The following is a 26,256-nucleotide window of genomic DNA, read 5'->3' as shown; positions in this document are numbered from 1 at the left end:
CCCAAAAAAGAGATCTAGGCGTCATAGTGGATAATACATTGAAATCGATTCAGTGTGCTACGGCAGTCAAAAAAGCAAACAGTATGTTGGGAATTATTAGAAAGGGAATGGTGAATGAAACAGAAAATGTCATAATGCCTCTGAATCGCTCCATGGTGAGACCGCATCTTGAATACTCTATACAATTCTGGTCGCCGCATCTCAAAAAAGATATAGTTGCGATGGAGAAGGTATAGAGAAGGGCGACCAAAATGATAAACAGAATGGAACAGCTCCCCTTTGAGGAAAGACTAAAGAGGTTAGGACTTTTCAGCTTGGAGAAGAGACGGCTGAGGGGGGATATGATAGAGGTGTTTAAAATCATGAGAGGTCTAGAACAGGTTAATGTGAATCAGTTATTTACTCTTTCAGATAATAGAAAGACTAGGTGGCACTCCATGAAGTTAGCATGTGGCACATTTAAAACTAATCAGAGAAAGTTCTTTTTCACTCAATGCACAATTAAACTCTGGAATTTGTTTGCAGAGGATGTGGTTAGTGCAGTTAGTGTAGCTGTGTTTAAAAAAAGAATTGGATAAGTTCTTGGAGGAGAAGTCCATTACCCTCTATTGAATAAGTTGACTTAGAAAATAGTCACTGCTATTACTAGTAACAGTAGCATGGAATAGACTTAGTTTTTGGTTACTTGCCAGCTTAAGGCCTGGATTGGCCACTGTTGGAAACAGGATGCTGAGCTTGATGGACCCTTTGTCTGACCCAATATGGCATGTTCTTATGTTGCGAGTAGGAGCAGAGAGAGGTCCTGCTGCTTGTGCGAATTTTACTGTTATTTTCACCCCATGCCTCTGAAAAGGAAGGGGAAAATTAGGGTTTATCCCTCAATATCCCCACCATCTTCGGCAATGCAGCAAGAAATCATTCGGTTTCTTACATCACCAGCTTCGGGAATTCCAGCTGTTGAGGAACCCTTGGAGCAGGGGACTGAGGGAGAAGTTCCTGCTCTGGAGGAGACAACGCTGAGCCCAGATCTCAGACCAGCCCTGATACAAAGCTCAGGGCTCATATTTCATCATGGCGTGCTGAACCAGGGGATTCCTTCCTGTTTGCTAGCCGCGAATACAGACACCACGGCCCTTCCGGCTGTTCCAGCAATTGCGGTGGCAATGGGAGTGCCAAACAGCGCAGGGACATCAAGAATCGAGCAGGAAGAAGGGGCAGTAGGGGTAAGTCCTATTGGTAATAAACTGCAATTACCGCAAGAGACTACCCCAGAATTTAAGCCCCTAAGGATTCCTGAACACCCCGAGGTTGTAACAATGGCTGCTTTATGGGACCTGATGGTGGAGGTTGCTACTGCGATGAATAACCTCAACATTAAAGTTGAGTATTTGGCATCCCGAAATACTCAAAATTCCTCTGAATTTCAAATGAAAGTGGATTTGATTTCTACACAAGTTTTGGCTTTACAAGAGAAGGAACGTGAGAATTTAACATTTAAACACCAGAAGAGTGGAAGTACTTGAAAATGCTACTAGACACTTAAATATAAGGATCTTAAATTTTCCTCGAATACTGGGAGAAATCCCTTATGTTTCCTTAAAAAGATTTTTTCAAGAGGTACTTTGTTTTGAGGAAGGGAATTTACCTGCACTAAATAAATGTTTTATTTTCTATTAGAAATTTGTAAATTCTAAGATTAAATTTGCAGGATAATCTGACTGAAATATTAGAGTTCAATTTCAGAGCTGGATAGAGCTACCCTCTTGGTGTCGCTGATAATGGCAGATGTGCAGAATATTATGAAAAACTACTTTAGAAACTTCCCAATTTCATTTATGAATGGAAGTGTAAAACTTTTTCCAGATCTTTCCACGATAACACAAGAGGGGGTGTAGGGGTTTTTTAGCCCTACACCCTGAAATAATTTCCTTAGATTACAATTTTACACTGAAATTTCCATGTACATGTGTGTTAAAGAGGGGGACGGAATTAAATGTTTGGGGTTTGTTGAACAAAGATTTTCTTCAAGCAAAAACCCCCACTACTTAGTCTCCCATAAATCTGTAAAAATGATATGGAAGCTAGTAGATATGCATGTTGTTATCCTTTAAAGATTGTTTGTTTATGATCTCCCTGTAGGTTTCAGATCCTCACAATTAATACTATATTGATTTATGGGCTATAATGGAGGCTATTTTCTTTAATGTTGATTCATATTTGTTTTATGGAAAATTATTGCTTAGTCATCCATTTGTTTTCATAATTTGCAAAATTGAATTTTTGTAAACTTAAAATTGATAAAGAATTTAAAAAAAAAAGCACTGGTCCAAGAAAAATCCCTGAGGCACTCCATTGTTTACATTTTTCCCCACTGTGAATACTGACCATTTAATCCCACTCTCAGTTTCCTGACTTTTAACCAGTTTGCAATCCATAAAAGGACATCACCTCCTATCCCATGACTTTTTAGTTCTTAGAAGTCTCTCATACAGGTCTTCGTTGAATGCTTTCTGAAAATCTAAATACACCATATCTACTGATTCACCTTTGTCCACGTTTATTTACCCCTTCAAAAACATTGGAGATTTGTGAGGCAAGACTGCTCTTGGGTAAATCCATGTTGGCTGTGTCCCATCAAACCATGTCTATCTAAATGTTTTGAGATTTTATTCTTTATAAATGTTAAAGATATAAAGATACGACCCTCGACTGACACGCCCCTCCTGAACTTAACAACCATTACCCCCCTCTTCCCCCCCTACATCACTGTACCCCCCCCACCCTCCTCCTCCTCCCAACCCAACACCCCCATCCTCCTTCTCCCCTCCAATACCATATACCTGACACCTTGTGAATAGCTGTAAATCTAAATAATGTTTACCTATGTTTATCTACTCTAAATTATTGTAAAGCCTGTTGCTACGTTACCTATGTTTTTCTACTCTAAATTATTGTAAAGCCCGTTGCTACGTTACGTTACACTGTGAACCGGGGTGATGTTTTTAACGTGCCCCGGTATATAAAAAAAAACTTAAATAAATAAATAAATAAATAAATAAAATGTTGCCATACATTTTTCTGGCACTGAAGTCAGGCTCACCCGTCTACAGTTTCCCAGATCACCCTTGGATCCCTTTTTAAATATAAGGATTGCACTGGACATCTTCCAATCTTCAGGTACATCGGATGATTTTAATGAGATCTTACAAATTAATTGAAATAGGACTAAAATTTCATTTTTTTTTTTAGTTCTTTCAGAACCCTAGGGTGTATACCATCTGGTCCAGGTGATTTACTACTCTTCAGTTTGTCAAACAGACCTACCACATCTTTCAGGTTCACTGTGATTTGGTTCAGTTGATCTGAACCACCCATGAAAAAATGTTGGCGATACCTGTTGTAGAGACATCTTCTTCAGTAAACACCAAAGCAAACAAAATTGTTTAATCTTTCCACAATGGCCTTACCTTCTCTAAGTGCCCCTTTAACCCCTTGATCATCCAACGGTCCAACAGACTCCCTCGCAGGCTGATTCAGCAAAATTGCTTACCTTGTAATAGGTGTTATACCAGGACAGGAGGATGTAGTCCTCACATATGGGTGACATCACTGTTGGAGCCATATTGCGGAACACTCTGTCAAAGTTTCTAGAAACTTGACTGGCACTCTGAGCCCACTGAGCATGCCCAGCATGCCATGATATTCTCAGCCACAGGGGTCTCCCTTCAGTCTTGTATGTAGCAATAAGCTTTAGCAAAAATAAAATAAACGTACCGGACCCAACTCCGCGGGATGGCGGGTGGGTTTCGTGAGGACTACATCCTGCTGTTCTGGGATAACACCTACTACAAGGTAAGCAATTTTGCTTTATCCCAGGACAAGCAGGATGCTAATCCTCACATATGGGTGATTAGCAAGCTAGAGGCTGTGTCATTTTTTATGAAGCAACAGTGTAGTATTGTTGAAAATGAGGCAGCCGAAAATCACAGCAGGTTGGATGTAGAAGGAGTTGGGATTAAACTAGAAACAAGTTCTTTAAGACAGATTGTTCGTAGGCTGAATCTTGTCGTCCCTGTTTATCCAAACAGTAATGAGCTGCAAAGGTGTGAAGAGAACTCCATGCTGCTGCTTTACATATGTCAAGGATTGGCACTGAACGATAGTGTGCTACTGAGGTTGACATCACTCTTACTGAACGTGCCTTTACTCGCCCTTGGAGATGAAGGCCTGCTTTGTCATAGCAAAACTGTATGCAATCTGCTAGCCAATTGGAGAGAGTATGTTTAAGAACATAAGAACATAAGAAAATGCCATACTGTGTCAGACCAAGGGTCCATCAAGCCCAGCATCCTGTTTCCAACAGTGGCCAATCCAGGCCATAAGAACCTGGCAAGTACCCAAAAACTGTCTATTCCATGTAACCATTGCTAATGGCAGTGGCTATTCTCTAAGTGAACTTAATAGGAGGTAATGGACTTCTCCTCCAAGAACTTATCCAATCCTTTTTTAAACACAGCTATACTAACTGCACGAACCACATTCTCTGGCAACAAATTCCAGAGTTTAATTGTGCGTTGAGTAAAAAAGAACTTTCTCCGATTAGTTTTAAATGTGCCCCATGCTAACTTCATGGAGTGTCCCCTAGTCCTTCTACTATCCGAAAGAGTAAATAACCGATTCACATCTACCCGTTCTAGACCTCTCATAATTTTAAACACCTCTATCATATCCCCCCTCAGTCTCTTCTCCAAGCTGAAAAGTCCTAACCTCTTTAGTCTTTCCTCATAGGGGAGTTGTTCCATTCCCCTTATTTTGGTAGCCCTTCTCTGTACCTTCTCCATCGCAATTATATCTTTTTTGAGATGCGGCGACCAGAATTGTACACAGTATTCAAGGTGCGGTCTTACCATGGAGCGATACAGAGGCATTATGACATTTTCCATTTTATTCATCATTCCTTTTCTAATAATTCCCAACATTCTGTTTGTTTTTTTGACTGCCGCAGCACACTGAACAGACGATTTCAATGTGTTATCCACTATGACACCTAGATCTCTTTCTTGGGTTGTAGCACCTAATATGGAACCCAACATCGTGTAATTATAGCATGGGTTATTTTTCCCTATATGCATCACCTTGCACTTATCCACATTAAATTTCATCTGCCATTTGGATGCCCAATTTTCCAGTCTCACAAGGTCTTCCTGCAATTTATCACAATCTGCTTGTGATTTAACTACTCTGCACAATTTTGTGTCATCTGCAAATTTGATTATCTCACTCGTCGTATTTCTTTCCAGATCACTGCTGTTCCTGGTTTGTTTGGATCATAAGATACAAGGAGCTGAGTGGATTTCCTATGGACTGCAGTGCAGTCTAAGTAAAATGCTAGTGCACGCTTACAGTCCAAGGTATGTAAAGTCTGTTCTCCTTGATGAGAATGAGGCCTTGGAAAGAATGTGGGTAAAACTATGGACTGGTTCAAGTGGAATTCCATAACTACCTTGGGGAGGAATTGTGGATGTGTACAGAGAACCACCCTGTCATGGAGGAATTTTGTATAAGATGAGTACGTGACAAGTGCTTGTAACTCACTAACCCTTCTAGCCGATGTAATGGCTATGAGGAAGATAGTCTTCCATGTGAGAAATTTAAGATCACAGGAATTCATGGGTTCAAAAGGAGAATGCATGAGCCTTGTTAAGACCAGATTCAGGTCCCATTCTGTGACTGGTGGCCGAATTGGTGGTTTAAGGTGAATTAAACCTCTCAAATCTACTGACAAGAGGATGTATGGATATTGGTGCATCTCCCATCTTGTTATGGTAAGCTGAGATTGCACTTAGGTGTACTCTGACAGATGATGTCTGAAGACCGGAGTCTGAAAGATGACATAAGTAGTCTAGTAGAGAAGTTGTGGGGCAGGAGAAAGGATCAATACTCTTGCCTGCACCACAAAGTAAATATTTTCCATTTTGAAGAATAGTTCTTTCATGTGGAAGGTTTAAGAGAAGCTATAAGCACTTGAGATACATTGGTTGTAAGATTGAGTGGTTGTAAAATCAAGCTTTCAACATCCATGCTGTCAGGGATAGGGATTGAAGGTTGGGATGGCACAACCGACCCTGATCCTGAGTTATGAGATTGGGAGCTACACCCAGGCAAATTGGATCCCTGATCGAGAGGTCTAGAGGTATGGGAAACCATACTTGTCGAGGCCAATGCTGGGCTATGAGTATCATGGACCCCTTGTCCTGTTGTAGCTTCACTAGAATTTTGGTTATGAGCGGTATCTGAGAATACGCGTATAGAAGGCATGAGTTCCAAGGGCAAGCAAAGGCGTCCTTGGCTGGCTGGTTTTTCTGTTTGTGTAGAGAACAGAAGCTGTCCACTTTGTGATTCAGGTGTGATGCAAAGAGATTTATTGTTGGTTGTCCCCAACATTGAAATATCCTGGTCACTACTGAGGGATCCAGGGACCACTCGTGTGGTTGGAAATGATGACCTGAGGCGGTCTGCAACTACATTGTGGATGCCCGCTAGATAAGTGACCTGGAGAAACATGGAATGTGTTAGGGCCCAATCCCAAATCTGAGTGGCTTCTTGAAAAAGGAGATGCGAACCCGTACCTCCCTGCTTGTTCAGGTACCACATGGCTACTGTATTGTCCGTGTGAATCAGAACAGTCTTGTGTGAAAGGCAGCCCTTGAACACATGCAGCGCATAACGTATAGTTCAAGGTTCCAGAAAATTGATTTGAAATGTTTCTCCGAGTTTTGTCCAAGTACCCTGGGTCTGGAGATTGTCTATGTGAGCTCCCCAACCCAAGGTGGATGCATCTGTAGTTAAAGTTATCTGTGGGACCGGCTGTTGGAAGGGTAGGCCCTTGTGCAAATTGTCCTTGTTCGCCCACCATAGAGACAAACATAGCTAGTGGGTTACTTGAATTGGAGAATATAGCGGTTGAATGGCTTGGATCCATTGTGATTTTAATGTCCATTGTGTTACTCTCATGGCGAGCCTTGCCATAGGAGTGACATGAACTGTGGAGGCCATGTGACCTAGTAAGGTTAGAAACTGATGAGCTATTGCTTGTTTCTTTGAGTGTAGCGAGTTTGCCAATAGGGAAAGTGCTTCTGCCTGATCCTTGGGTAGAAAGGCTTTTGAGAGGATGGTGTTCAATTCTGTTCCTATGAATTGAAGCAGGTGAGATGGAATGAGATGGGACTTTTGATAATTGATGAGAAAGCCCATGGAGTCAAGTAGAGTAATTGTTCGACAGAGAAGCCAGAGCTCCTTGTTGAGATTGACTTCTGATAACTCAGTCTAGATAAGGGAAAACGTGAACACTTTCCTTGTATAAGTGTGCTGCTATTACTGCCAGACATTTCGTGAATACTCTGGGAGCTGAGGCAAGTCCGAATGGTAGTACTCTGTACTGGAAATGTTGATGACCCACCATGAAGCGCAGATACTCGTGATGAGGAGGGAATATTGGAATGTGAGCGTGTCTTATAGATCCAGACAACAAAGCCAATCTCCTGTTTGAAGAAGTGGAAGAATGGTGTCTAGAGAAGCCATCCTGAACTTTTCTTTCTTCAGAAATTTGTTGAGATTTCTGAGGTCTAGGATGGGACGTAGGCCTCCGGTTTTCTTTGGAATGAGGAAATAACAGGAATAGAATTCTCTGCCCTGCTGAGTCCAGGGCACCGGCTCTACAGCTCTGGCTCTCAGAAGGGTGGATAATTCTACTTGTAGATGAATTATGTGATTTTCGCTTAATGGAAAATGTTTTGGAGGAGAATCCGTTGGAATTGAAAACAAAATTGAGTTGGTATCCTCGAGATATTATTGCGAGTACCCATTGGTCTGATATTTGTATCCAATGGTTGTAAAAGGAAGATACTTTACAACCCTCAACCAGATCTACCGGTAGGAGGCAGAGATGGCTTTGGTCTCAGGTGATGGCCTCAAAAGCCTGCAGCCGGTCCCGTCTGCGGCAGAAGTTGAGGCCTAGCAGCTCTAGGTTGCCTGGGCTGAGATCTTTGCTATGGCCTAGAAAATCTGCCTCTTGATGCTTGAGAGTAATAACGCCTCTGTCTATAGAAAGGTAGTCTAAATTCTTTTCTTCAAGGTCGGCGAGATGGTGTAGCAGAGTCCTGTGGAACTGACGACAATTGGTGCAGGGTTTGTGTATTCCTTTAATTGTGCTACAGCATCTTGTACCTTAGAACCAAAAAGGTTGTCACCAACACATGGCAAATCAAATTTTCCTGGACCTCAGGACTGAGGTCAGAGGCTTTAAGCCAGGGGTGGGCAATTCCGGTCCTCGAGGGCTGCAAACCAGTCGGGTTTTCAGGATATCCTTAATGAATATGCATGAGAGAGACCTACATACACACTGCCTCAGTTGTATGCAAATGTATTTCATGCATATTCATTAAGGGGTATCCTGAAAACCCGACTGGTTTGCAGCCCTTGAGGACTGGACTTGCCCACCCCTGCTTTAAGCCATGCCCAGCGCCTCGCACTTATACCAGAAGCCACTACTCTGGAAGCCGTTTCAAAGTTATCATAAGTGGCTCGGACTTCGTGCTTGCCAGCTTCAAGTCATTTGTGTAGGATTGCTTGGGCTGCTTCTTGATATTGCTGTGGCAACGAATTTGAAAATTCTTGCATCTGTTTCCACAGGTTTCTTTGATATTGTGTCATGTATAATTGATATGATGCAATTCTTGTGTTTAGCATGGCTCCTTGATAAGTTTTCCTGCCCAGGGGATCCAAGAATTTATGATCCTTGCCTGGAGGAGTTGAGGAATGAGGCCTTATCCGCTTTGACTTCTTTTGTGCAGACTCAACAACTGATGTGGCAGTTGTGCTTTCTGGTAACCAGGGACAGATTGTACCAAATAAGTGGTATCCACGCTCTTATTTATGGATGGTACTGAGCATGGATGCTCCCAGAGTCTGTGCTGTAAGTCTAAGAGGACTTCATGGACAAGTATAGCCAAAACTTGTTTTGGAGGGTCCACGAATTGGAGGATCTCCAGTGATTGCTGTCTAGTGTCCTCTTTGGCTACCAGAGTAAACTGTATAGTGTCCGCCATGTCCTGAACAAAATTTGTGAAGGCTAAATCGTCCGGTGGAGATTTCTTTCGTTCTTCTGGAGGGGAAGGATCAGACATAAATCCTTCAGACGAAGTGTCTGTATGCCTGTCTTCCCAGGTATCATATGGATCATCCTGGTGTGGAGACATCGGAGAAGACCTCAGTGGACGAGAAAGTCCTGAAGGACATGGTTGTGGATCATCTAAAGGTATTCCTCCAGGGACTTCTTCTCGTGGCTTGGATGGAGTTGATGGAATAGCACAGACTTTCCTCAAATTGTTTCATCAGAAGCTGGTACAGTGCGAATTCCGGATGTCCTGGAGCCCCAGGTGACATCGGCATCAATGGCCGCCTCGGTATAGACTTCGTCTGTGGCACCAGCATAGACGCGGGCACCGGCATAGACATCTGTTGATCCTTCAAGGCTTGGAGCATCGCTTGACTGATAAAATCCGACAATTCCTCCGTGATAGCTGGTGCAGGTAGAGCAGCTACACGTGATGGCGGTGGAAGTGTCGATGGTCCTTCCACAGGACCCTGTGGAGGTTCAACCATTGGTGCTTCAACTTGGGATGAAGGCCTTGGCGAAGGCACCGGTGTTTCCTGGAGTCTAGGCCGTTTCGCAGTTGATTCCTCCAGAGAGAAAAGTGCCTCTGGAATCGATGGGTATCTGTGCCGATGGCGATGCTTCGGACGGTGTTCAGTCGCTGACTTCGATGCTATCTATGGTGTCTGTGTCCTTCCGGATGACGTTTTTTCATTATACGTTTTGAGACTCCGACCGGAGACGATTGAGTCGATGTGGAAGGGAGATGGCAGAAGCTGTAGATGGATTAAATGCTCCATCTTTTCTTGACAGGCCTTTCTTCCCTTCGCGGTCATTTCTGCACACTTGGGACAAGTTGTTACGTCATGCTTTTCTCCTAAACAGAGGACACACTTGAGGTGTGGATCTGTAATGGATCTTGTCCAATTACAGTTGGGACATTTTTTAAATCCCGTGGCCATATTTTTTCGTCAACAGCCGATGAAAATGAAAAAACATGAGGAAAAAATTTTACTCAAAGAGTAAAAAAAGACTATGATTTACTCACCAGCCGGTGGCAACCTGAGAGACCCCGATATGGGAGAGAATAAATGGTTCTGAAATCTGATTTTTAGTCAAACTGTGAGAAAACTCACCCAGGCTCCTGCTCCGCAATGCTCACAACAGCGCGGAAAAAACGAAGACAGAAGGGAGACCCCTGTGGCTGAGAATATCATGGCATGCTGGGCATGCTCAGTGGACTCAGAGTGCCAGTCAAATGTTTCTAGAAACTTTGACAAAGTTTTCCGCAATAGGGCTCCATCAATGATGTCACCCATATGTGAGGACTAGCATCCTGCTTGTCCTGGGATAAAGGTATATATATTTTTAAAAGTTTTTATTGTGAATTTTTGCCTCTAAGGCCAACTTTTTTTCAAATTCTCTATTAGCCTGTCTTATCAATGTCTTACATTTAACTTGCCAATGCTTTACCCTATTTTCTTCTAATGGATCCTTCTTCCAATTTTTGACTGAAGATATTTTGGCTAAAATATCCTCTCACCTCAATTTTTAACCATGCAGATAATAGTTTTGCCGTCCTTCCACCTTTCTTAATGTGTGGAATACATCTACACTGTGCTTTTAGGGTGGGTTTTGTTTTTGTTTTGTTTTGTTTTTTTAAACAATGTCCATACCTGTTGCATACTTTTTAACCTTTCTGGCTGCACCTTTCAGTTTTTTTTCTAATAATTTTTCTCATTTTATCAAAGTTTTCCTTTTGAAAGTTTAGCGCTAGAGCCGTAGATTTACTTACTGTCCCCCTTCGAGTCATTAATTCAAATTTGATCATATTATGATCACTACTGCCAAGCGGCCCCACCACATTTCCCTCTCACCAAATCCTGAGCTCCACTGAGAATTAGATCTAAAATTGTTCCTTCTCTCGTTTGTTCCTGAACCAATTGCTCCATAAAATTGTCATTTATTCCATCCTGGAACTCTCTAGCATTCCCTGATGTTCCACTTACCCAGTCAATAATGGGGTAATTGTAATCTCCCATTACAATTAGCTTCCCTTATTTCTCTTAGCATGTCACTGTCCATTTCCAATTGATGCAAGCCACTGTGGTTGCATTGTCTGACATTCGGACCGCTCCATCCCGCAGTCGGTCACCGAACAGCAAGCATGTCAACCGGACTGCACGGACGTCCAGCTGAATGATATTCCAGAGAGACTTTTCTGGAGTCTAGCACCCCTGCGCTGTCAGTTCCCAAAGAGCCCCCCAACTCTAGACGCTTGCATCTGTCGTGAGTACCAGCCAGTCCAGTAATCTTAGGAAAACCCTTTTTCAGATCTGCCTTAAACCGCCCACTGCAGTTGAGTGCAGACCCCCCATCAGCAGGTAAAGCTAAATCAAATAGTCTTGAGATTGTGGGCTCCAATGCGACAGCAGAGTGTGCGAAAGAGGATGCATATGCGCCCTCGCCCAAGGCACCACTTTTGGGGTCGCTACCATCAATCCGAGCACCTATAGATAGGACCACACCTTCGCCATCAACTTCTGAATACGACCCTCCAGCAGGAACATCCTGCCCTGCTTTGTGTCGAACCAAACACAGAGATACTCTAGCGACAGATTGCTGAAGATTGCTCTTGGCCAGGGTCACCACCCAACTGAGCTCCTGTAACAAGGAGATCACCTTGCACAACACCAAGAGGCTCTCTTCCAGTCGTCCAAGCAGAAGCATACGAGAATCCCATCCTCTCTCAACTGTGCCACCAACACCACCATAACCTTGGAAAAACTCTGGGCGTGATGGCCAGACCAAAAGGCAGCGCTTGAAACTGATGACATCCCAAAACCGTGAATCGCAGAAAATGTTGCTGCTCTAGCCAGGTGGGAATATACAGATACACCTCGGATAGATCCAAGGATATTAGAGACTCACGCCTGCACAGTCATCACCTGAGCACAAGGTTTCCATGTAAAAATGAGTCATCCACAAGTGATGATTGACCCCCTTAAGTTCCAGGATGGGACAAAAAGTCCTCCTTCTTAGGCACAACAAAGTAAATGGAATATTGTCCTGGACGTGAGTACTGGAACCACAGCACTCAGACTCCACTGCCTGCCTCTTCTGTGGGGAGTGGCAGAGAGACACCATGAACGTGTCTTAAGGAACACTGCATAACTCCACGCATTTCCATCTTGTATCACCTCCAGGACTCACTGATCTGACGTGATTTTGACTCTCCTCTGATAAGAGAGGCAACCCTCTATCTCCTGATCCTGGGGGTGGCTTAGTGCACCTTCAATGGGAGGCTCCATGGGTTCCACTACTCAAGCCTGCACCCCGTCTGGGCTGTCTGGGACAAACGGACTGAGACCTACCAAAAGGTCAAGTCTTCTGAAAGTCGCTCATGCCTGGATCCCCTAGCATGAACTCTCATGCTAAAGGAGCACAGCGGCGGCGTCTGCTGCTTATCCTAAGGTAACAGAGGACTCGCCCCACTTATTGGTCATTTTCTCCAATTCACTCCCAAACAAGAGTGAGCATTTAAAGGATAGCTTTGTAAGGCTAGACTTGGAGGTCGCATCGGCCAACCAATTTTTCAACCATAACTGATGCCTTGCTACTATTATCGATGTCACCCCTCTGGCTGAGGTGCGGACCAAATTACAGACCGCATCTAACAAAAAGGCAGCTGCTGGCTCCATCACTGCCCTGGAATTCACACCAGATTCATCAACCTCCTGAGAGAGAAGTAAACAGGAGCAAGCCACCAGGGAACAATAAGCTATCTGCAAAGCCATCACCACTGCTTCAAATGCTTGCTTAAGGATGGCCTCAATCCTATCGTGCACATCCTTCAAGGCCGCTCCTCCCTCTACGGGGTTAGTTGTCCGTTTAGTGTCAGCACACACAAGCACATCCACTTTCAGAAAATGTAGCTTTTCTCTCGCAGCTGGATCCAGGGTGTACAGTCCTAAGACTGATCTCCCTCAGAAATTAGCTTCTGGGCACCCCACTCAAGATCAATTCTTGAATGGCCTCCATACAGGGAGACGACTAAGAGGCTTTACACAAAGAAATTAAAATGGGATCTTTCTTTGGTTCAGATATGGATTCAGCTCCAGGGAATCCCAGCATCTTTAGTGTCTGGAAAATCAGAGCTGGAAACTCATCTCTATGAAAGAACCGCAAAAGTCCTATATGGTTCCAATCCCAGAGGAATTTCCCCATCCTCCAGGGAGTAAGGATCGGCCTCAGCATCCATACCATCCTGGTCCTTATTGGGAAATTTGGCCGCTGATCTAGGTGTAATTCAGTGCTTAACCACAGCACCAGGCATGCAGGTCACTACCTCTGACTTTGACCTGGCCAGATTGGTCAGGGCTGAGGACTGCACCTGAAGAAAGGACTGCAATAAAAAAAAAAAATGCCACCCAAGAAAAGGCAAAAGGATCCATGCCAAAACCAGTTGGCACCTGTCTTATGCCCAATTAACTACCTTCCCTCGCTGACGAACCAGTTAGGGGAATTCCAAAGGCAGGCACCCCTTGATGCATCTTTACCCAGGCCCAAATCAGGCTGGGAAGAATCGAGCTTAGTAAAATTGGATGAAGGCAAGTCTTCCTGAGCCTCCAAGCAGTGCTGGCACAAGTTAGAGGGAATGCCAGGTTGAGATGCCCGAATATGACAGGCAGTACAGAGGGTAAGGTGCTTACGTTTCTTAGCTATAGGCACCATCAGCCTGTCAGTGAATTTTAAACAGGTGACTCAAAAGGTGTGCATCCAGATGTATTTGCAGTGCAAAAAATATGCAAAATTTAGGTGCCAAAATTTAAGCAAAAATTGAGTGCCCTCAATGCTGCTCTGATTGTGCATATAGGTAAGCGCACGCCCCAAACAGATGCCGCTACCCACTGGCGCCCAACCAGACGCATTCGCACAAACCAACAGTCTCGAAGAGGGCAGCCTAATGCGCAGGAAAAACACACAAAAACACTGCCACTGCCTACCATGCAGCCTAAGAAAGGGGCCTAGCCGAAAAAGGCTGCTCAACCCACCAGGCTACCCACCATCCCCTAAACTCCCTCAGAAGCAGGAACTAACGCCAGATAAGCGCGCCGAACACAGACCAAAGAAAGGAATCTGTACAAAAAAAAACAAACTTTTTTTTTGGCTTTACCTGAGCTCAGCCCACACTACCAGAGTACAGAATCGGTCTCTGGCTGCCTTTTACAGCTAAGTCCACGCCAGATGAAAACCAGCTACCAGACCAAGGCACTCATCTGAGGGAAAATCCAATATATGTATTACCTCAGGGATTTTCAACTGAGGGAGGGACCATATGCTATCACCACAGAACAGGGCGATTAATTCTCTTTTCTCTTCTCCTTTTGAAAAATGTAAGCAATCCCAAGTAGGGAGACACGTCCACCATCTGCTGGATATGGGGAATACTGGCAGGCTGATGTCACTGCAGGGATATATATATACTGTGATGTTAGCATTGCTCTGTCTCCATCTGCAAGTAGAGGTGCATAACCCACTTGTTCTGGATCCACCTGTCTAAACACTAAGAAATCCATTTAAAACTAATAAGAAAAGATTTTTTTTTACTGAACCCATAATTAAGCTCTGGAATTCATTGCCAAAGGATGTGGTGAAAGCTATTAGTGTAGCTGTGTTTAAGAAAGGTTTGGACTAATTCCTGGAGGACAAGTCTATTAACCATTAAGGTAGAGTTGAAAAAAATCCACCATTTATTCTTGGGATAAACAGCTTGGAATCTATCTACCCTCTGGGATCCTGTCAGGTACTTCGGACCTGGATCAGCCACTGTTTGAAACAGGATACTGGGCTTGATGGACATTTGGTCTAACCCAGTATGACAAGTCTTATGTTCTTATGTTGCTCTATCCTAAAGTTAAAAAGATTCAAAAAAACAAAGAGAAAAAAGGTCCCCAAGTTCTTTCTAGTTTATAACTTACAGACTGGTTTCAAGAATAAAAATATGGGCTCATCACGAAGTCCACCTGTTCACCTTGTGAACACTCAAATAAGCTGCTTTTCACAGGAGCAGTGAGTCAAATCAAGGCAGAGCAACTACAGAGTGTTCAAAGATTATGTGGCGGCAAATTTTGCATTTCGCTCATTCGAAGAGAAAGAGCAGCACTATATGAGAGATGCTGCAATCCTTCCTCTCAAAGACAGTAGACTGGGAAAAAAGAATTGCAAGAAGAGACAGAAGTAGAAGAAAAATTACCCCAATGACAGCTCACAATTTGAAAACTGTTTGTCTTATTACATTCCTTAAACAGAAAAAATCCATATGTTCAGACAGCTGGGAGTAATTAAAATACAATTGTTTTTCTTATTTTGAAAACCTAACATTCTACTCTTGTCTGCAAAAATGCTGATACCCATTCTAGGCAATTACTAAACTTGTGATATAAAAATACAAATGTGTTTTTCCCATACTTACTACAATCATGTTATTTACTAGTTACAACACTAGTCTATGAACCATAGAATTTTTAACTTTCCCATCATTCTTTTCCAAACTAGAATAAAACATACCACATCTTTGCACAGGCGAATCATCTCTTGGGCAAGATTGTATTCTGTCCAGCTATCATCCAGCTTCTGCAAGGACAACGGCACAGAAAGGCATTCTACAGTAACAACTCTGATTGCCTCTGAGAGATCATCCCCAAAACGATCACTCATATTTGCATGCCTAGAGAAAAAGTGAGAGCACAGGCATTACAGATATGAGAATTACACGAGTTAATATAAACTTTCTTTCAGAACTATTAAAAAAATAAATCAAAACCACAGAATCAACTATCGCCATCATCATTTTTCACCCATTTCTCAACATTCCCAACCTCTGCCAATACTATGTCAGGTCAAGGCTCACCAAACAAGAATCTGATACATTAATTCCTCTGAAAGAAAGTAAATACAGTTAAAAGACACAGCAAGAATATCACTGGTGCCAATATTGCTGATACCAAAGTTATAAAGAGAAAGCCAGATATTCTTTCCATGAATGGCACTAACCCAACAACCTTTTTTCATACAAATTAGTCACAACTATGTTCCATATACGGCTTCCTTAAAATTTCTTAAAAACAGAAGCCTCAATATTATATTTTAACCTTCACAAGGTCTATTCCAAATGAATATTTACATAGAAAAAAATATAAATGAAGCAGAATGACTCAAACATCCAAAAAAATGTTACTACTGAACCACTTATGGAAATTGCTGTGATTTTCATGGATGTGTCATGCTTGTAATTACCAAAGATGCTTCTATGCATACAGCAAAATCGCTTACCTTGTAATAGGTGTTATCCCAGGACAGCAGGATGTAGTCCTCACATATGGGTGAAGTCACTGACTGAGCCCTATTGCGGGAAAAGCTTATGTCAAAATTTCTAGAAACTTTTGACTGGCACTGTGAGGCCACTGAGCATGCCCAGCATGCCCTGATATTCTCTGCCACAGGGGTCTCACTCTAGTCTCATATGTAGCAATAAGCTTTAGCAAAATTAAAATAATAAACCAAGAATTGGAAGAAGACCCAACTCCGCGGGGTGGCAGGTGGGTTTCATGAGGACTACATCCTGCTGTCCTGGGATAACACCTATTAAAAGGTAAGCAATTTTGCTTTACCCCAGGACAAGCAGGATGCTAGTCCTCACATATGGGTGATTAGCAAGCTAGAGGCTGATCCATTTCAGATTGAGGCAATAGTGAATTGTTGTAGTTGAAATGAGTAAGCCGAAGATCACATCAGGTTGGATGTAGAAGGAGTTGGGTTTAGACTGGAAACAAGTTCTTTAAGACAGATTGTCCGTAGGCTGAATCTTGTCATCCCTGTTTATCCAAACAGTAATGAGCTGTAAAGGTGTGGAGAGAACTCCATGTTGCTGCTTTACATATGTCAAGGATTGGCACTGAACGATAGTGTGCTACTGAGGTTGACATCACTCTTACTGAATGTGCCTTTACTCGCCCCTGGAGAGGAAGGCCTGCTTTTTCATAGCAAAACTGTATGCAATCTGCCAACCAGTTAGAGAGAGTATGTTTACCCACAGCTTTACCTGGTTTGTTTGGATCATAAGAAACAAAAAGTTGATTGGATTTTCTGTGGACTGCAGTACAGTTTAAATAAAAGGATAGCGCACGCTTACAGTCCAAAGTATGTAAAGCCTGTTCTCCTTGGTGAGAATGAGGCCTTGGGAAGAATGTGGGTAAAACTATGGATTGGTTCAAGTGGAATTCCATAACTACCTTGGGGAGGAATTTTGGATGTGTACGGAGAACCACTCTGTCATGTAGGAATTTTGTATAGGGTGAGTACGTGACAAGTGCTTGTAACTCACTAACCCTTCTAGCCGATGTAATGGCTATGAGGAAGATAGTCTTCCATGTGAGAAATTTATCACAGGAATCTATGGGTTCGAAAGGAAAATGCATTAGTCTTGTTAAAACCAGATTCAGGTCCCATTCTGTGACTGGAGGCCAAACTGGTGGTCTAATTTGAGTTAAACCTCTCATAAACCCCGCTGACAAGAGGTTGTGTGGATATAGGTGCATCTCCCATCTTGTTATGGTAAGCTGAGATTGCACTTAAATGGACTCTTACAGATGAAGTCTGGAGACCAGAATCTGAAAGATGGTATAAGTAGTCTAGAAGAGAAATAGTGGGGCAAGTGAAAGGATCAATATTGTTTTGCCTGCAACACAAGGTGAATCGTTTCCATTTGGAAGAATAGTTCTTTCGTGTGGAAGGTTTACGTGAAGCTATAAGCACTTGAGATACATTGGTTGAAAGATCGAGTGGTTGAAAGATCGAGTGGCTGTAAAATCAAGCTTTCAACATCCATGCTGTCAGGGATAGGGATTGAAGGTTGGGATGGCACAACCGACCCTGAGTTATGAGAGTGGGAGCTACTCCCAGGCGAATTGGATCCCTGACTGAGAGGTCTAGAAGTGTGGGGAACCATACTTGTCGAGCCCAATACGGGGCTATGAGTATCATGGACCCCTTGTCCTGTTGTAGCTTCACTAGAGTTTTGGTTATGAGTGGTATCTGAGGATATGCGTATAGTAGGCCTGAGTTCCAAGGGCGAGCAAAGGTATCCTTGACTGACTGGTTCTTCTGTTTGTGTAAAGAACAGAATTTTTCCACTTTGTGATTCAGTTGTGACGCAAAGAGGTCTATTGTTGGTTGTCCCCAATGTTGAAATATCCTGGTCACTACGGAGGAATCCAGGGACCATTCATGTGGTTGGAATTGACATCTGAGTCGATCTGCCACTACGTTGTGAATGCCTACCAGATAAGTTGCCCGGAGAAACATTGAGTGGTTGAGGGCCCAGCCCCAAATCTGTGCAGCTTCTTGACAAAGGAGATATGATGCCATACCTCCCTGTTTGTTGATGTACCACATGGCTACTGTGTTGTCCGTGTGAATCAGAACAGTCTTGTGTGAAAGGCAGTCCTTGAACGCATGCAGCATAACGTATAGCTCGAAGTCCCAGGAAATTGATTTGAAATGTTGCTTCGAGTTTCGTCCAGGTCCCCTGAGTTTGGAGAGTGTCTATGTGAGCTCCCCAACCCAAGGTGGATGCATCTGTAGTTAAAGTTATCTGTGGGACTGGTTGTTGGAAGGGTAGGCCCTTGAGCAAATTGTCCTTGTTCGCTCACCAAAGTAGAGATGAACATAGCAGGTGGGTTACTTGAATTGAAGAATGCAGTGGTTGAATGGCCTGGATCCATTGTGATCTTAAAGCCCATTGAGCTGTTGGTTGTTTGATTGAATGAATCGAGTTTGCCAATAGGGATAGTGTTTCTGCTCGATCTTCGGGTAGAAAGGCCTTTGGTGTTCAATTCTGCTCCTATGAATTGAAGGAGATGAGATGGAGTAAGATGGGATTTTTGATAATTGATGAGAAATCCTATCGCATGGAGAACAGTAATTGTTTGATTGAGAGAAGTTAGAGCTCCTTGTAGAGATGGACTTCTGATGAGCCAGTCGTCTAGATATGGAAACACATGGACACTTTTTGTGCAAGTGTACTGCTATTACTGCCAGACATTTTGTGAATACTCTGGGAGCAGAGGCAAGTCCGAACGGCAGAACTCTGTATTGGAAATGCTGCTGACCCACCATGAAACGCAGGTACTTGCAATGAGGAGGGAATATTGGAATGTGAGCATAAGCGTCTTGAAGATCCAGAGAACACAGCCAATCTCCTGTTTGAAGAAGTGGAAGCATGGTGCCTAGAGAAGCCATCCTGAACTCCTTTCTTAAGAAATTTGTTGAGATTTCTGAGATCGAGGATGGGACGTAGGCCCCCGGTTTTCTTTGGAATGAGGAAATACCGGGAATAGAATCCTCTGCCCTGCTGAGACCGGGGCACCGGTTCTACAGCCCTGGATTTCAGAAGGGTGGACAATTCTACTTGTAGTTGAAGCATGTGATGTTTGTTGAGATGAACTTGAGTCTGTGGAAATTCTGTGGGAATGGAGAGAAAGTTGAGTTGGTATCCTCAAGATATTATGGACAGAACCCATTGATCCGTTGTTATTGCAACCCAATCGTGGTAAAATTTGGATAATCTGCCTCCTACTGGGAGTTCTGGTCGAGGATTTATGGAGAGGCTGAGTTCCCTGGATGGATTTTCAAAAGCCCGCCGCAGGTTCTGTCTGAGGAGCAGGTTGGGGCCTAGCTGTTCTTTGCCGACGTGATTGTGTTCTTTGCTGGGTTCTGACTTGCCTGGGCCTAGACCCAGGAGGATAATATCTTTTTTGACGGTAAAAAGGTAGTCTCATGTCTCTCCTTGGAGGTCTACGGGTGGCATGTGCAGTAGGGTCCTGGAGAAGGGAGGAAAGTTGTCTCAAGGTTTCATTATGTTCTTTCAACTGAGACACCGCCTCTTGTACCTTTGTACCGAATAAATTGTCCCCTGTACAGGGGAGGTCCAATTTATCTTGGACTTCTGGCCTAAGGTCTGAGGCCTTGAGCCAGGCCCACCTTTTGGCACTAAAGCCTGAGGCCGCCACCTTTGAAGCTGTCTCGAAACCATTGTATGCAGCTCTTACCTCATGTTTACCAGCTTTGAAAGCTTTGTTGATGTTTTGTGCAGGCTCCCTATATTCTTGTGGAAGAGATGGAATAAATTCTTCCATTTGCTTCCAGAGGTTTCTCTGGTATTGGGTGATATACAATTGATAGGATGAAATCCTAGAATTCAGCATTGTACCTTGAAATACCTTGCGGCCAAGAGAATCTAAAAACCTGTTGTCCTTTCCAGGAGGATTGGATGAGTGAACTCTTGTCCTTTTAGCCTTTTTCTGTGCAGATTCCACAACTACTGAATTGTGGGGTAGCTGTGATTTCTGATAGCCAGGCATGGCTTGAACCAAGTACATGGTGTCCATCCTTTTATTTACTGAGGGAACAGAACAGGGATGTTCCCACAGTCGATGTTGTAGTTGTAGGACATCATGTATGGGTATTGCCATTACTTGTTTAGGAGGATCAACAAATTGTAAGACCTCTAGGGTCTGTTGGCGGAGATCCTGCTCTGATTCCAATTTGAAGGGGATAGAATCAGCCATGTCTTGCACAAAGGTGGAAAAGGTAAGATCCTCTGGAGGGGATTGTTTCCTAGGGTGTGGTGGTGAAGGATCAGACAAAGATTTCAGAAGAAGTGTCTGATGCAGTATCACTCCATGTGTCAATCTGGAGTGTACTGTGGTTTCAGCACAGGTTTTGGTGGAGGAATTAAACCAGAGGGCCCTGGTAGAGGGTCCTAAGGAGAAGAATCCTCTTCTTGTGGCTTTGAAGGCAAAGAGTGCAATAAATCCTGTTATTTCTTCTGTATAATAGAATACAATGCTGCTTCTGATGATACTGGGGCCCCAGTAGGAAGCGGCATCGTCGATGAAGTGTGTGGCATCGATGGTATCGAGGATTGATATGTGTTTCGATGACATCGTTGATGTTTCAGTTTTCTTATGTGATGGGGCAGAGGTGACAATAGGCACCAATATTTGAACCGAAGATGTGATCTCTGAAAAGAGAGGAGGCATCGATATCGGCATCGATGGAGTAAGTGTTCTTGATGTCCGCATTGGGGATTCCCCCGGCATCGGCGCCGTCGCTGGAACTAAATCTGTCATCAGTATTGGCATCTGACACGTCAGAGGTAAAGAAGCCGTCACCGGCGATATCGCCGGCATCTGTGTAGTCAACGATATATGCTCCTTTATGGCCTGCAGTACCGCTTCCTTTATGAATGATGTCAAGTCTTGTGGTACTGGGGTAACGCTTGACACCAGTGGAGGCGGAGATAGTATTATTTGTGGTGGAGCCGGTTCTACCGAGGGAGGCCTAGGCGACTGCGAGGTATCTTTGTATCTAGGCCGTTTTTCGGTTCCTCATGGGAGGAAACGGTCGGTGATGTGGAGGCATGCCGATGCCGATGTTTATGTCTAGGCCTTACCTCTGTATCCGAACGGATCGATACCGGAGTTGGCGAGGGTCTGTCTCCTGAACCGTCCGGTCGGCGCTTTTTCAGCAAAACTTTCTTGGGAGCTTTTGCCGGTGATGATTTTGATGAAGTCGATGGTGAAGGAATCAATTGCAGATGGAAAAGTTGTTCTATTTTTTCCTGTCGCAATTTTCTTCCTTTTGGTGTCATCTCTTGGCATTGCTGACAGGAGGAAATGTCGTGTTTTTCACCTAAACTTGTCCGGAGGGAGACTAAGGAAGTCTAGGTAATACCCTTCTCGGATGATGGCGAGGACCCACTGGTCCGAAGTAATCGCGACCCATCTGCGGTAGAATAGGGTTAGCCTGCCCCCTATGGCTTCCTCCCCCAGATGGGTCGGCTGATTCTCATTGTTGGGTGTGGCCGGGACCCGAACCCGAGCCAGTTCCACTCTTGTTGTGCCTGGTCCGAAAGGACTGGTTCCTGGTCTGAGAACGAGGTGCTTGGTAGCTAGTCCTGTAGGGGTTGAAGCGTTGAGAGCTTCTACCTCTGGATGGCCTAGGAAGAGGGCGCTGGTTCCTCCTCGACTTGTCTTCTGGTAGACGGGGTAATGGAGATGCGCCCCATTTGTTAGCCAGTTTCTCTAGGTCGCTGCCGAATAGGAGGGATCCCGTAAAGGGCATTCTTGTAAGGCATGTCTTGGAGGAGGAGTCGGCCGACCAATGCAGTAGCCAGAGCTGTCTCCTGGCTGCCACTGAGGACGACACTCCCTTGGCTGCCGTACGGACTAGGTCGGAGGCAGCGTCAGTGAGGAACGAGAGAACAGATTCCATTTCTTCTCCCGGGGTGTTTCTGGCTTGTGATAAACAGGAACGCGTCACCACGGTGCAGCAGGTCGCAATTCGTAGGGACATGGCTGCCACCTCAAAGGCTTGTTTCAGAATGGCGTCCAGGCGCCGGTCATGTGCATCCTTGAGGGCCGCCCCTCCCTCCACTGGAATGGTGGTGCGCTTCACAATGGTGCAAACTATGGCATCTACCTTGGGGCACGCCAGCAACTCCTTAGTTGCCGGGTCCAGGGGGTACATGCTAGACAAGGCCCGACCCCCTTTGAATGAGGCCTCCAGCGCATTCCACTCCAGATCGATTAGCTGCTGTGCTGCTTGGAGGGGAAAATGGTGAGCCGTTGGACGCAGGCCCTCTAGCAGGGGGTTCACTTTAGGTTCCCCCGGGGTGCCTGGGCCCGGGATAGCCAGCTCAGACAGGCATTGAGAGACCAGGTCTGGGAGATCCTCCTTAAGAAAGAAGCGTCTCATGGTTCGATACGACTCTATCCCCGAGGGAAGTTCTCCCTCCTCGGGGAGCTCGCCTTCTTCCTCAGAGTAATCTGAGTCCCCGTAAGTGGGGCTTCCGGGTGGCGGGTGGCCGTGCCTAGGTCTTGAGGGTCCAGGGGCAGGGTCATCCGGTATGTATGGGTCCGTTAGGGGATCAGACTGCATCTTGACAAAGGCGTGAATCCCCTTGAATAATTCCACCCAGGAGAGCGAAGCAGGTTCTAGCCTTAGGGGCACCAGGTCTCTAGGATTCCCTGGCTGCTCACCGCAGCCTGCTAGGTCCGAGGTGTTCCCCGAGGAACTGGCAATTAATCTGGGCTGGGACCGGCCCTGGCCTGGGACTCCTAGGGCCTCCTCACATTGGGCACATAGGGAGTCTGCTTCCTCGCTCTGTGTGGCTCTGAGGTGGCATGCTGAGCAGAGGCCTAGAGTTCTTATGCCTGATTCTGGAGGTGCCGGTTCTGCGGACGCATGGGCTCTCATACGCTCCATCGCGTCTGTTATCTTTATGCTCCAGTGTGCTCCCAGCCGAAAGTATGCGGCTTGTAATATGCGCGAAGACGTGCGCCTATCAATGTGCGCCCAATACTTTCGGGCACCTAACATATGCGCCCGTTGCCTGTGAGGCGGCGAACCAGAGTAGAAGGCAACAGCGAGCAGGCAGGCAAAATGGCGACCTCCTTGGCGGGTTACCACATAGGCAAACCCCGCTAATCCTCGCTCTTCGGAGACCAGTAAAGTAAAGATGTACACCTTACCTGATCTTCGGCGCTTCCCGGCCGAGACCCAGACGGTCTCCGGCTGCGGGGAGAGAGGGTGATTATCGTCACCGCCGTGCTCGAGGAAGTGCACCCGCTGCCTCTAGGCCGCGCCCGAACTCGTCTCGCTCAAGGGCCAAGTCCTCACCGCGAACGGATCGGGACCGATGCTGCCTCTACGCCGCGCCCGAGCCCTTCTTACTCGGGGGCTAGGTCCCTGCCGCGATTCGGCCACCGGACTGAGGCTCCTACCTCCGAGGGACCACGGAAATCACCTCTGGAAACTCGACTGGGGGAGGGACCCGAGGGTATCACCGCAGGAGTGCGGGGCTCGTCTTCAGGTAGAATCCTTCTATGAATTTAGAATTTGGAAAAACGCTCAGCGAGCGTGAGGGAGCTCCAAACTGCTTTGGAGACGGAAATTACTGAGCGTCTGCACTTCCTGCAGGGGTATATGTACTACGTGCTGACGTCAGATCCGTCTCCAACTGCTAGCAAGAGCACACTATACCCCATTTGTTCTGAGTCCATCTGCTACACGCTAGGAAATAAGGATTTTAAAAAGCCCCTGCTGTCCATGCATGGGAGCTCTTGATTTCCAGTCACCCTGATGTTGAGGATTAGGAAGTTATCCTCTCTCTCTCACCCATACTCACATGTCCATTCTCTCTCACACATACACTGTCACACATATACATTCATGCACTTATACCCACCATAACATCTCGCTCTCACAGACACTGACACTCTCAGGGTGTAAGACACTCTCTCCCCAGACACACACACACTCTTACTCCCCTGGATTTTCTCATACACATTCATGCTGTCACTGGCTCCCTCACATACACACAAACACACACACCCAGGCAAGCTACCATTCATTTTCACACCACACCCTCCCCATCCCCCAGGCATGCACACATTCATTCTCACACACACATGCAGGCACCTATTCTCACGCATACAAACCCCAGGAAGACACCCATTCATTCTCATACACACATACACCCCCAGGGCTGACTCTCATTCATACACATGCACACACTAAAGGCAGACCCCCTCTCTTTTGCCAGTAACCTCAGAGCCTCTCTCATTCCTCTGCTGCCACTGTCACTGCTGCCGCGTGGCTATTGGGGAGGTGCTGATTGCTGCTACTGGCACTGAAGCCCATTCTGCTGCCTCCTCTCTGCAAGCCCCGTGGGCTTCCACTTCCTCCATGCTGATCTCCTACATTGTGAGATCCGCATAGAGAAAGTGCTACTCTTGCACATTCCCGAAGATTACATGTGCCAATCAGTAAAAAGTAATTTTTTTTTTTTTTTACTTTGCTGTCTGATCTTAGTTTTCTAATGGGTTGGTCACAGGATTTTTTTCCACCTTTCCTTTCTTATTTTTTTTGGCCAATTCCTTTTATATTGTCTTTCTATTTCTTTTCTCTCCATCTGTCGTCTTCCCTCAAACACACTGTCAGGTTCTCATTCTCACATGGTTTCTCTCACACACACACAGGCTCTCAGTCATTCATACAGTCTCTCACTGGCACATGCTGTCTGAGACACACCCAGGCGCTCTCTCACTCCCACATGCTGTCTTGCTCAAGCACAGGCTGTCACATGCTGTGTCACACACACACACAGGCTCTCACATGTCTCTGCAAACATTCAGGTCCTCACTCCCACACACAGTCTCATCTCATGCACGCACACACTCTACAGATCCTCAGCCTCTCTCTCACCTCTGGACCTCCTCTTCACCAGTCGCCGCAGGATGGGCTCTGCAGCAGCCCTGGTCTTCTCGGGCCGCCCGCGATGTGGGAATCGCGGCAGCCCGTAAGCGCTGCTCCTCTTCTCTACGTGGCTGATGCTCTTCCTCCTTCCGGTACGCTAATGCTCCTCTTCTGGCACGCGGCTCCGGCAACATTTTTCTTCTAGGTCCGCGGGGGCAGGAAGGAGGAGGAGTATTTGCAGGCTTAGATGCGACCTTTTCTTCGGGCCGTGGTGACGTGAGGTCCACCACGGCCCTACTGATCTTCGGCGTCCATATGAGCCTTCTTGTCGGCCACCAGCGGCTTGGCGCCCCCTAATGCTAGGCGCCCTAGGCGATCACCTAGCTCGCCTAGTGCTTCCACCGGCCCTGGAGTCAGATAATGAGATATTGTGTTTTTTAATATTTGTGGTTTGGGTATCTAGCTCAGAGAGCTTAGTGACTGCCCCTGCTGTAAAGGAAGCCAATTGGGAAATAGAATGATTAAGATTAGTCTCCATTTGAGTCATAATCTTCCAAACATCTCAATGTTATTTCAGCTGGTTCAGTTTTAACTCCTTTTGTCCCTTCTTCAATAGCACCAGTTGGCATATTCACTTATTGGGGCAGAGATAGCAACTGACAGCAAGTGTACCTATCTTAGGGGGAGATAGAGTAACCAATCCACCTCCACATCAGAGAGTACCCTCCAACTGGGCTGGGGCTGTAGTAGAATCTTCACTTCCCCCATTTATTTATTTA

General features: G+C 45.3%; 1 protein-coding gene across 8 annotated transcripts in view; it reads right to left on the bottom strand.

Annotated features, from left to right (window-relative positions):
• The window catches only part of STK31 (serine/threonine kinase 31), a 482,717-nt gene that overhangs the window by 301,896 nt on the left and 154,565 nt on the right, over positions 1-26,256 (bottom strand). For all 8 annotated transcript variants that reach the window (XM_029589101.1, XM_029589104.1, XM_029589105.1 and 5 more), the window contains one exon: positions 15,725-15,884. In XM_029589101.1, the coding sequence (XP_029444961.1) occupies positions 15,725-15,884 (160 nt within the window). The remainder of the gene's footprint in view (positions 1-15,724; positions 15,885-26,256) is intronic.

Source organism: Rhinatrema bivittatum, chromosome 2, assembly GCF_901001135.1.
Source record: "Rhinatrema bivittatum chromosome 2, aRhiBiv1.1, whole genome shotgun sequence".
Lineage (NCBI taxonomy): Eukaryota > Metazoa > Chordata > Amphibia > Gymnophiona > Rhinatrematidae > Rhinatrema > Rhinatrema bivittatum.
The sequence above is the reverse complement of the archived record's forward strand: the minus strand, read 5'-3'. Positions and strand labels throughout refer to the sequence as shown.